General features: G+C 40.4%; 1 protein-coding gene across 2 annotated transcripts in view; it reads right to left on the bottom strand.

Moving 5' to 3' along the window:
• Positions 1-3,431: 3,431 nt before the first annotated feature.
• ENOX1 (ecto-NOX disulfide-thiol exchanger 1) overlaps positions 3,432-13,021 on the bottom strand; it is a 382,814-nt gene continuing 373,224 nt past the window's right edge. For both annotated transcript variants that reach the window (XM_076363460.1, XM_076363466.1), the window contains 3 exons: positions 10,673-10,775; positions 7,597-7,682; positions 3,432-4,380 (listed from right to left, as the gene is read on the bottom strand). In XM_076363460.1, coding sequence (XP_076219575.1) covers positions 4,249-4,380; positions 7,597-7,682; positions 10,673-10,775 — 321 coding nt within the window. In that variant the 3' untranslated portion in view covers positions 3,432-4,248. The remainder of the gene's footprint in view (positions 4,381-7,596; positions 7,683-10,672; positions 10,776-13,021) is intronic.

Genomic DNA, 13,021 nt, shown 5'->3' on the forward strand with positions numbered 1-13,021 from the left:
CAGAATTTTGACTTAAACAGACCACCCAGAATGCTGTTATGAAAAATTTTCTAGCTTTAGATTCCACAGCATTTCCTGTACATGATGTGTAGCTAAATGTAGCATAGCTTGATATAGGATTTTCTCTAAATCTCAGTGTAGCTGTTCCTTAAGTGAATGTGATGCTCTGGCAGTCGTGAACATGCAAATTTTGCCCAAAACATGCACACTTCAATAAGCAATTAGGCTCCACTATGTGCAATAGCACGAGGAGATATTAGAAATTTCCTTTTTAGTAATGGGGATAATGCAGTCTTCATCAAACATTGCTATCTCTTGTGGGCATAAAATGCAGTTTAACAGAGAGGTTACACTCATCTCCCTTGAATGTGCAGGGTGAAATGCACATTTGCCCAAGAGGTTTTGCACATCTTTTAAGCCTTCAAGTGGGAATCAAATACAGTGCAGTAAGAGGCTGGCCCTCTAAACTGATGAAAGTCAACCCTGCCACCACTCCAAGACAATTCAAAGCCAAGGATGAGCTAAAAAGCTCTCCTGGGAGAACAGGAGTTCAGGCAATTGAGCTTACAACTCCCTGCAAAATACCCTTAGCATGTTTTGGGCAGTTAGAAACCAAATCTTCTCCTGCTCCACTAGTCCATATTTAAGAAGAGGGGACGCTGCTGTAACTTTTTGCTGTAACTTGCAGTTGCATGCCAGGCTATTGCAGTGTCTCACCTCTTGAGCTCGTGGTTAGCCTGATGATGTGGTGTCTCTTTGGCCTTTCCTTCCCTTGTTTTCTTTCCCACTACCGTTGTGAGGATCCTGCTAACTGTAAACGGCTTTGAGTCTTTGCCAAATGTACATCCTCCTTCAACCTGACTCAGCTGGAGAAACTTGCTTTAGGTCTTGCACTGCCTCATTTCACTAAGTACCGCTTGGCCACCTCAACATCCTCCTTTTTCTGGGGGAGAGCATGCTGACTTCTACTGCAGCTGACCAAGCCTCTGTTCCAGTCATCAGGATAAAGTGACATAGAGAAAGGCTAGTCTCCTTTTCTACCATACTGACTTCTTCTTTTGTCATAGTTAAGTGGCATCCCCTCATGCCATTTTCACAAGTTGCTTTGCTGCAATGCCCAACAGTGCTAAGAAGAGCACCGTCACCCACAGCCATGGCTCCAGGGGTTTACAGCCATCCTCCAGTGATACACTTCATATGGAGTACATCTTTCTGGGCTATGATGGCATCAGATTGACGGACACTACTGCTCAGACAAGCTGGCTAAAGGGTGCCTCGCCAGAATTTAACGTTGGCTTGCAGAACATCACTGTCTTCTCCATATATCAGTAACATATCTGCAAGAGATAGAATAAACTATAGATTATAGACTATTTCAGATGGAAGGGATCTACAATGATCATCTAGTCCAACTGCCTGACCAATTCAGGGCTGACCAAGTTAAAGCATGCTATTAAGGGCATTGTCTAAGTGCCTTTTAAACACTGACAGGCTTGGGACATTGACAACCTCTCTAGGAAGCCTGTTCCAGTGTTTGACCACCCTCTCAGTAAAGAAATGCTTCCTAATGTCCAGTCTAGATGTCTTTCAAAGGTGGCTTCCTTGATATTCATCCTATTGTATCACTTCAGGACCCCCAGCTGGATCCCCAAGGGTCATCATAAGGACATTTCAGCAGCTAAGTGATGGAGCTGAGCATTTTAATAGAGTTTCCCCCACAGTCACTGAGCACACAGAGCCAGTTCTGGGGCCCAACCTGATCCTCATGAGGATCCCCTCGAGTTTCACGGTCTCAGCTGATACGTTACAATATTGAAGGACGCCTACATGCTATTTATACTTAAAGTTTAGATCTTCTATGGTGGTATCTAAAGGCCAGTGAAGGAGGTTCCCTTTTAGCTGGTACTACACAAGGACTAAAAAGTCGCTCTCTCGTAAAGCACTTATGGTCTAGACAGACATGAAAAACCCAGGAAGAAAAAAAGGAAGAGAAAACACACACAGAGCAAATATGGTGATTAGGTTACAAGGTCCTGTCAGTTTTAAGATGTTTTGTGGCTATCTGGGATTGGAGTTGTTTTGTGGGAGAGGAGATGAGCTAAAGGGAAAAAAGGAGGACACGAGAAAAGGGAGGACAGAATATAATGAATAAGTATGGCATGAAGAAAGCTGAGGTGAAAGTTTTCTCACATCTCTTTTCCCCAGCCTAAGTGCCATCCATACACATGTATGTTACAGTACTTAAATAAGAGCTGTCAGACCTAACACATTTTTGCCTGAATTATTCATAAATCTGTATGATCACAAGAGAAGAAAGAGTTGTTATTTGGATTAAACTAGTTAATTTTCATTAACATAACTGGCATATAATTACTAGTTTCACCTGAGTAACTTACCTTAACACAGGTTCTGTAGCAACCGTAATAGAGATGTATGTTCTTTAAAAAAATTTTTGTGTGTACTGGCTGAAAGCATAATTTTCTCCCATAATAGACCTGCTAAGCCTCTTTCTTTTTTCCCTTTTGTACACAATTAACATTTCATTTAATATTTCTATAGTCCAGGTAGATGCCAGAAGAGAAACAGGTCCTAAAGCAGTAATCACTAACAGCCAGGTAGGAGAGTTCCTTCATGACTAATTGCATTTGACACTAATTGCTGTTTATTGAAGAACCTGAGTGAAACATCACTCTGACATGTATCTGGATACTCCCTGCATCTGTTGCAATTTGCCATCTTTCCTGCTGTTGGTGCCCCACTTTATAGGGCCAGTCTCTTGTGGCTGGCTCCTCTGCCTACATAGAGGTGTGACCTGGAGGGGGCTGCTGTTTCTTATCCAGCACCACGCTAAATGCTGTACTGATGCAGTTCCTTAAAGTAGGGCTCTGGGAGGAGTGATTCCTTCCATACCCTCCTGGCTTGGTTGATACACCCACTTCTTCAGCTTTCGTTGGCTCTTACAGGAGTGCTGGAATGCTGTGTGTTTGACAGTAAATCCTAAATGATAATGTACATAGATGTCCCTACTTAAGGGACACCACCAAAAGTGAGTTATTCTTTTCCTTGGCTGGCCAGAGGCCAGAAGCATTAGCTGGGAGTTAGAAGGAGTAACTAATTGGATGCATCGCAACTACCCAACACAACACTGAATATGAGAAATTTGAAGGTGTTCATTTTAAAACCTGGCTGCTTGTCTGAAAAAACAAATGAAATCTGTTCAGCTAAACAAAGGTCCATGCTGGTACTTCCTCCACCAATATTTTTTATTATTTTAATCTTAGCTAATATTGCAAGCTCTTTTTTGATTCCTAATTGATTTAACCAAGTTATCTGCAGTTCAGGTAGGAGAAAGATAAGTGCCAGGAGACTCCTGCTGGATTGATAAAAATACAAAAACATAGAAGAAAAACTTGTACGAACAATATGGTAGAAGTCATATTTATTGATAAAAATTAATATATCTGCTATAAAATTTGTAACAGTAATGCAACTGAATATTTATTTTGATGCATAAACCTGAATGTTACATACCAAATACAATACAGTAACACTGGTTTCCTCCTTATTTACATGTTTATGAAAATTGATATGCAATCCATGTTAAAAGAACCTATAATGGAGAATAGTTACATTAGAAAAATAATATTCTTGATAAAGCATTCTTGAGGACTCCAATCACATTTTCAGGCCTCTTTCAATAAGGCAAAAATCCCTGGTACAGCATATAACTTAATTTACAAAATACAATAACTTCAGACACATCTTCAAGTTTTCTTTTGGTATGCTTTTCCTCACTGTAAAATTACTCAATTTTCTCACTGAACAGAAAGAACTTTCAATAACGAAACTTAATGAGTTCTACTACATATTACATATACATCGCTGTAGCTTAGCGACCATAACCGGGCAATCTTTCTCCTTAACTGTTTGCTCAATGAGCTTTTCTTAGAAGTAGGACATGGAGTATTTTGAAATCATTATGACTGTGGCATCTTTCTTCAGTTTTCATAGGAAACAGATCTGTCACATTTTGAAACTTTTTTAAAAAAATTTTATTTTATTTTAGGAACTGGTGCACAACTACATTTCCACTCACAAGAGAACGTCACAAATGTAACTAAAATTAGGCTTGGATAACTTTGAAAACATACTACTATGTGCCCAAACCCAAATTTCTTACTTTAATATTTTATAACCCTGCCATGCTCTAGGAATTCTTCTTCTGCATAGCTTCATTACTAGTCACAGTCAGATAGTTTTAATTCCTTCAAAGGCACAAAACTTCCACCTCTTTTCCAGTGTTGCTCCTACACCAGTGAATTCTTGTTTAAACATGCGTGGCAGTCTCATCAAAAGCATTTCTATCTCATTTGCAGAGATCTGAGAAAGAAATAAAGGTAAAATTAAAGTGAGAAAGCTGCCCTGTAGATTGGAAAGAGGAAATACGGAGAACAGAAATAAGGGACGGGGTGAGGGGGTGGGAAATCCAGGCCAGATGAAAACAACTAACCATTATTATTTTTTTTAACCTTAGCCTGACATGAATTTCCAGACTCCAAAGCAAGTGCAGATTCCTTGCAGGAATGATTCTGCTTTTGTAAGTGGCATCCCACCGTAAAAGAATTACAACTGTTATGTCAGGGCTGCTGCCACACAGTGTGGTACAAAGTCCATCTAAGAACTACAGTTGCGGGTATACTTGTGAGGAGGAGGAAGCAAATGGGACCTTATTCTTCCTTCCCATCCCATGAGCTCTTGAATCCTCCTCCCAGCTCCATCAGTTTTTCTCTTGCAAAAAAACTAACACAGGGACTTTATTTTTAATCAGCTCACTTTTGTTACTTAGGGCTGACTATCCATGGAGCCATCTTCTCCCAGTTTGGCCCAGTTCAGCAGCTCCAGATAACTAAGCAGTAAAGTTCCTGACTCGGCATTGCTCAACCTTAATGACTGGTCACCTTCCTAATGGGAAAGATGCTCTCATCGCAGAAAACACTTTCACAAAAGCAACCTTTCTGGTACAATCAGTAGGAAAGTCAAGAAATGAACAGTCATGGAAAATGAACCATTTCATCCTACTGCTACTTCTTCTAAAGTGATGGTCATGAAAGGAGCAGTAAAGAAATCTATGGGTGCTGCCTGTTATCCACGGGTATCTCCATGGTTTGATAGGCTTCTCTGGCAATGATGGTATTTCTGCTTATTCATATTAGTTGGAACCTTCCATGGTGAAAAGTTTTCTTTTTAAAACAGTATATAAACATAAAATATGCTAATTATACCTCATTCCACCCAAGGGAGGCAAGAAAATATCTATCACCTCTTACTTTCATGAAGAGGCTAGTGCAGCAGAAAGATTAAATTATTTGTTAAAGGTGGCACCAAAAATCAGTGTTGGAAGCAGTCTGAAGCCCCAGAGTAATCAGGTCCATCTTTTATGTACTCTTATGGCAGTAACGGATAGCTGGTTACCTTTGGGTAATGCATCTGAGCAATATGCTGAGCCTGCGGCCTGCACAGGTGTGCTGACCTTATCATTCCTGTTCAGGTGAGGAATGACAGGCTAACCATGGAAATAATTGAAATTAATCTCTGAGATTGCATCTCTGGATTGCTCTATTAAAAAGTAATTTGTTGCTACAAGCAGTTACTTCCAAAATAAACCAGCGAGGTCAAATTTTGTGGCTCATGTTTATTATGCAGCAGGTAGGTCCAGTGGTAGCTGCAGGGGCTCCACCTCGGAGAGATGGAGACAATGCTCCTTCCATGAAAGCTGTGTTTGCAAATTAAGTGTTCGATCTTGGCAGCCTCACAGAAGCCAACACGTTACTCATGTGAGTAGAAATTCAAGGACAGAGCCTACAGACAATGCACAAGAAGGGACCGCAGCAGTGAAGGGGGAGAAAGTTGAAGAGCTCAGTGGGCAGAAGGAATGAGCAGCAGGGCTGGAGCCCAAGGGGCCGGTATTTTAAATGATTGCTGTTGTCGCTCAAGAGATACAGAGCTGGAGGGGTCAGCCAGGGGAAAAAGCAGTTGAAACTTAGCCAAACGCTGTGTGTTAAGGAAGGACTTGAAAGATGACGGAGGAGATTGGGCAGACTGGGTGCTGCAGGAACTGGGGTCAAGATGAAGAAATGTGTACATGTGGCAGAGGCAGGGAATAAAGAAGAAGAGGAATGGTTGCAGGTGTGAAGCTCTGGATGTATCAGGTCTTGATAAAATCAATTTAAAAAAAAAAAAATTGCAATTCACCAGTTTCTCACCTCTTTCTACCATCCTCATCCCTTACTCCCTTTTCACCGTGGGTAGCAGTGGACTGTAAAGCACTAGCAAATCTGAGCTGCCATGGCCTGAAGCTAGTGCCTAAGAACTTCATCATCCTTCCTCACTCATCCATGCAACCTGTCTTATTTCCAGTGGGCTTCTAGCTCAGGATCTCCTCTGCTTTTAGCTATACACTTTTTCATAGAAACAGAGGAAGGATCCTTCAGAGGCATGAAGCAGCCCATCAAACCAGCCCATCAAAGCAGCTGGAAGGTGATCTTGGCTATGGGTGGCATGGCTGGAGGGAGTGTTCAGGAACAAAATATTACCAGGATCAAAGGAGTTGTGTCTAATGACCACCACACAAGGAGTGCCACTCACATTCTGAGTCCAGGTGCACACCATAGCTACATCCTGACTCCATGTTGCAAGAAGATCTGGGCAAGCACTATCATCGCCATGTCCAAAGGAAGTATTGGCAGATGTGGATCAGAGCTGTGGCTAACCACAGGGTGACCCCTGCATCTGCTACGTATCTCATGCAGTCTAGCATCCTGCAGGGCCGTTGTTTAGCACTTAGAGTAGCATTCACCTGATCAAAGGCAGCTATTTCACAGCTGAGCTTCTCACCCTTGACTTGCTTAATATTCAGCGGAGAGGAAGAGGCCCTTTTGGGCCTTGATTTCATCTCATCCTAGAGTAGATATTTAAAAGTAAGTCAAAGAATCTTATCCTACGGTGTGTATTGACTATGGACTGTACGAACTGATGCATTAAAAAACACTTTGCACACTGTAGTGTGTTGGCCTCGCTTTTGTGTTGACCACACCTTCTCTGAATTTAGCAATAGGGTCAGCCAATTCCTTTATGAGGCGCTCTCTGCTTCCATGTGGAGACGAAGGGTATGCTTCATGGTCCATTCACATGTTCATGAAAGTTCATGTTCAGTGTGACCCATGACTAACAACTTCTAGAAGAATAAGGAATCATCTCCTAAAACTCTGCACAGTTTGATGGCCATGGCTACACCTGCCTCTTGTTCTGCTTTCTTTCTCCTCAGCTGTATTTCAGGATCATGTATCATAAAATCAGCTGCTAGTCTTTGCCATTTAAATTTCTGCTCTTCTTTGCCACAAAGAATAGCTAAGCAGCACGAGGCAAAGACGTCAACACAAGCACGTGCACTGTAATTTGCGAATGAATAAAGACTGCAAACCCCCAAGCCCCATATCCCATTATCTTTCTAATGGAAACGCACGAAGAGTTTAACCTGCAGTAAAGAATAATACAATATTTCTATAGAGAAAACAGATTTTGATTAAATTTTTTTACCCTAGAGTCCAACTGCTGCATATAAGACCAAAGATATTCTATATTGGCTCCAAAAGGGTGGACGTGAAGAAATGTGGATATGATACCTGTATTAAAAACAAATGCACACAAACTATTGAAATTACCTTAGACAATGTATCAGTAAAATAAGCAAAATAATTCTGAATAGCCTGTTCTTGCAGGTTTTTCAGTATGAATTATGATTCTTATTTTTCTTACACAACCCAATAAACATAACAAAATGGCACATTTTTAATACAGTCATAATAATATGGTAAACACAATAGCTCATCTTCAGGAATGACAGCAGTTAGCAAGTAAGTGACCAAGATAATATACTGATGAATAAAGGAATTTCTAAACAAAGACTTGCTGGAAGCATTTCAACTACCAATTTTATGCTTGATTTACCAATATAAAATTGTGGATATTGCAATGGTAAAATTATTGCTTTTTTCCCCTTCACTGGATGCTCTGTTGTGAAAATATTTCATATAATTGTGTCAGAAACCTCACTCCCTCAATTTTTTCTAGTAATTATGCTGATGCTGGTTATGAAAAGTGTTTAATCCATATTACCCCTAACTGCTGCTGAAGAAAACACAAATCCTTTATGACATATTTACTTATTTACTTTTTCTTAAAAGAGAGTCAGTTCTGTCTATCGTCATTGTTATTTACAGGATCGTTTTAAAAGGTATGGGAATAAAAGTGGCTTAGGAGGAATCAGGATCTAAGTCTAGAGATTTTTTCTGCAGTGAAAATCAAGTGACAGCATAATAATGATGACCAGAGAAAACAAGATTTGGGGCATCAGAATTGCTATTAAAAGCAGTATCCAATTTCTCCTCTTCTAAAGGAACAGTGAAAATACAAAATGGCATGTGTGTTACTCACTGTTTGGGGAGAGTTGGACTGTAAGAATCAGAGCAAATATTTTCAACTCTGTTTGGATGGGTTTCTTAGCTGAACGACCCTAGGGGAAGTTCCTTATATTTAAAGCATAAACACCAGGATTAAAAATGCTTAGAAATGACAAAAATGGGTCACTGTATCTTGTGTACTGCAGGCCATACTGCTTTCTTGATGCTCAATGAATTAGGATAATCTTGGATTTCATTTTTCCCCAAATACTGGCCACGGTTGAAAATGATAAGTAAAATTTAACTCATTTTAGACTGGCTTTGCAAAGAACACCATTTTTCCTCCCTCATTTTTCCAATAGCATTTACAAACTTCTGATCCTGCAAAGGGAGGGGCGTGTATTTAATGTTATACTATGGCGAGTCCTAGCAGCAGTTGCCTTCTTTGTGCTGTGCGTGACCATAAGAACACACACAAGAGCTCTTGAAGCAAAAGCCAAGACCATCACACTTGGATGGGTTGACTGGAAATCCAATTTGTATTCAAATCCCATTTTACCAGTGGCATCGCGTTTGTTATGTGTGTTCCCAAGGCTTTTCAATTCAGGATGTTCAAAGCTAGCTCTTTCATATAATGTAAATAAAAAGTCATTTGAAAATATTTTGCAGTTATTGACTGGAGTTCCATGATAGTTTTTTAGTGTTTTTTCTTCTTATATGTTCTTTTCCTCTAAGACAATATTGAATTTTGTAAAATATAGACAAACTTAGTGAATAGATGGAGGCAAGGCCTGTTTTTCCCTTGCCGCACCTAAACATGCCTCAGAGGAAGAGATAACATGAAATCCACCTTGAGCAATTTTTTGCCTTTGAACTGTAACAATGAGCCAGTTGTGGGGGTATTATGACCAGTAATATCTGGACTGAGATTACACTGTTTATCTGAGTGCGCCACTGCACAGCTGGTGTCCACTTTGGGACACTGCCACCACTTGTCACAGTCAAATAATGAGTGACCTAGAAAAAAAAGTTTGTTATTCTGTTCTTAAAATCCCATCCTTGCTACCCTTCTCACAGAAGTTATCTTTGAACACATCAAATACTGTCCATTACAATTAAAAGTTCCGAATTTTATTATAACAAGCAAAATTAAATCAATTCATACATTTCTGTACATCCCACTGTTCCACATCTCACCAGTCACAGAAAGTTTGTGTACTAAGCCCTTTAAACGTTTAAATACATTCTTCACTTTTAAATGACCTTTTTGGGCTGAACTGTGAATCCATGCCCCAGCAATAAACCAGCAACTTTCCTGGTGCTTAGCAGATGCAAATGAGTTGCATTTAAACAAATTAAGGTAGTTTTGGAACTATCACCTGCCAGAACACCGCTGATTTTGTGAAAAGACCAAACCGAAGAAATGAAACCTGGTCTTTCAGGTCAGCATTCCTGTGAATAGCAACCATGCCATAGGGAGCACTTTGGACCGTGGGCCTTTAGGCTCCATGAAAACCTGCCCCACTGAAGCCAAATGCAAAACATGCGCGGATATGAATGGGGCATGTTCCCTCCAAGGGTAGCATGGGTACAGCCAGCATTCCTGTGTGGCTAAGTGCTAGGTACCAGTTAGCTAGCCCACTGCCTATAAGCTTTAGTTTTTAGGCACTTTTTAAGAGTTTATTTTAAAGATTTTATTCTAGGTAAAGGATATGACAGTCCTTGTGGTATTCTTTATAAATATTCATATTGCTAATTCCCCCACCTAATGTCAAAAGCATAAATCTGGCTTGCTTAATACAGCCAGCATACATATTTTTTGTTTGGTAGTTTGCTAATATTATTTCCATCCCTTTCTCCTTCACCATTTTGTCTTATAATCAGATAACAAGTTATACAATTCGAGCCTGCTAAATCTTGATGTAAATAAAGTCTTCACACATTCATGCTGCAAGTCTAAATGCAGATCCTGCAATTTTCTTCATACCTGAAATCCTTTCATTAAACTCTGCAGAATTTTTTAGAAAGGAGAAGTTCACTTGTATTTCAGGATTTCTCTTACTAAAAGCCATCATGAATATAGATGAAAAATAAAAAAAAAAATCTTTTTTTTTTACTTTTATTAGCACAGAGATTCATGTAAACACATATGCAAACCAAAAACTTCTTAAAAAGCATTTTGTTCTCAAAAATATTCTTTGGGGTTATCTTACCTATTAATAGTGCCTCTTTCTCTGATTTTAGACCCGGGCTTCGTTTCTCTGAATTTTTTTCTCTGTCTTGGTTGACCAATGCTACCGTCAATACATTGATTTCCTAAAAAGTTTTAAAAAAAAAGGTGGTCATGTAGATTTCATTTACTTCAATTAAACCTGTCTGCTTCCTTTCAACTCTATAAAAAAGACCATTACTTTAATTCACATCTAAAGACAAGACAATTATAAATAATTGATTTGTTTGTAGAATATTAAGACACTTTTTGAAGTAACTTTATGCCAAGAGCTGCCAAGAAGAGAAATTTTGCTTGTGGAGTAATAGCTTTGTTGCTAGTGCTTCTTCATTACAGCAGCTTGAAAGATGTGCCATAAAGTGTGGGGATGGTCAGAAAAATCACATTTTCTAGCTATTAAATCTGTAAACAAAGACCACCTCTAGGGAACATGGATGGAAACATTCAGCTACAGCTATGAGAGTAAATTCAACAATCACTAGCAGTGTTTCTAGCTACTGGAGCACAATCATTTACCCTGTTATACTCCTCGACCAGTGTCTGGCATGGTGTTGGCCCCTGTCCCAGACAATTTCCAGGCATGTTTTGGGGGTCAGCACATTTCAGGGACCATTTCTAACAGGTGTTTTACATAAAGCTACCTTCTTTTGAGGACTGAAAGAGAGCCAGCCTTAAGGGCAAACAAGTCAAGGCTCCTGCTTTGAGCTCCTTTTTCTGCAAGCAGGTGGCCTGAACCATCCAAATCTCAGCCAAGCTATCACATGTTAGATGCTCCATCAGAAGTACCCAGGCAGTTGTGTGACACAGATTACTCTTCTCCTGGGTATATGTGAAGTAAACAAATTATCTCTATTTCAGAGGCATGTAAGTGGCCTCAAAGTGCATTGCACAATATTCAAGCGTATACATGGGTTGTTTCCATGGAGCAATATAGCAGTAACTCATTCCTTGCTGAGACAGTGACTCACGCTGCTGCATCTGCTCTGTGAAATGCTCAGTAGTTCCATGCAAAACCTTGGAGGCAGAGAGCATGGGGCTGTAGGTACGGTGGTGTGAGGTGGGACTGTGCAGGAATGGTGCTCTTGTTCTGGTTGGGGGAGTCACGGTAAGCAGTTGGAGGTTACATGGGACTGGGCAGCCTTAAATGCCAGCAAATTTGCACTATTCGGTGTAATGATGTGGCCTATCTAGAACATGCACTCGGGGTGGTGCCTTGCTCCAAAATTCTTGGCAAGCATTTTCGGCAATAAAAGAGAGACACTAGGCTTGGGTCACTCTAGGGCATTTCTGAAGGTGTGAATAGTCCGTGCTAAAAAAAGGCAAAACCTCCAAACTATGTCGAATGTGCCTCTTTATAGATGACTAAAGGCTTCACAATCTGTGAGATCGGTAAAAAGAGTCAGGCACTTCCTCATTCTCAATAAAAAAAAAACCCAAAAACCAACACAACACAAAAAACCCCAGTGATGTACTTTGTGCTCTTTATAGGCTGGCTCCAAGAAGCAGCTCCCTGATACGCAGTGCCTGGTGGCTCAGATGCATCATGGGTTCAAATGTTCCCTCGCGTTGTGAAGAGGAACAAATTGCTGTGTGTCAGCTAAGAAACCGTATGTGCGTTTGAGTGACATACACGCATATGTAGATCCTTAGCCCCCAGCAACAAGGGGCTCTGACAGACCTTAGCCCACAGTGAAGGAGGAGTGAGATGCATTGAGTCACCTGTGGTTTGCTGCAGTTGTAGTGGCCTACTGAGGCATGTCTCCTGGTCAGAGATCTATGTGTAGTTGTGTACATGTAAGCTAGTCAGACTTTGCTGCCTTTTTAGTCAGTAGAAATGAAATAACTTTTTAGTCATGTATTTTAGTTATTTACTTTAGGTTGAAATAAATTGGACCTTAGAGGTGCCTGTTTTATATTCCTCATTGGCTGCAAAGGGGAACTTATATCACAGATTTAGACACCTACAGGTAGGAAGGAGTCTGCAGTTCAAGAGTTGCAGTGATCCCCTCTTCAAATAATGGTGTGCCTGAGCGCTCTGGCAGCTACATCACCTTGACCCTAACACTCTTGTAGTGTTGTAATGCACAGGGCACATTATAGCAGCAGGACTATGCTCTAAGTTGTCCAGTACTGTTGATTGCCCTCCTGATAGAGCAAAAGGCTAATGCAAATACTCACCTACTGCTGGCCATGACATCCAAGAACAGTGAAAGAAAACCCAGGCAAGAAACAGAAATGAGAGAAGCGTTCGCATGAATTTCTCCATAAGGGTAGTAATGACAAGGGGGTTACAGATCAGAAGAACAGAGCTGGATGACAGATTTCATGATAC

Source organism: Aptenodytes patagonicus, chromosome 1 (assembly GCF_965638725.1).
Source record: "Aptenodytes patagonicus chromosome 1, bAptPat1.pri.cur, whole genome shotgun sequence".
Classification (NCBI taxonomy): Eukaryota; Metazoa; Chordata; class Aves; order Sphenisciformes; family Spheniscidae; genus Aptenodytes; species Aptenodytes patagonicus.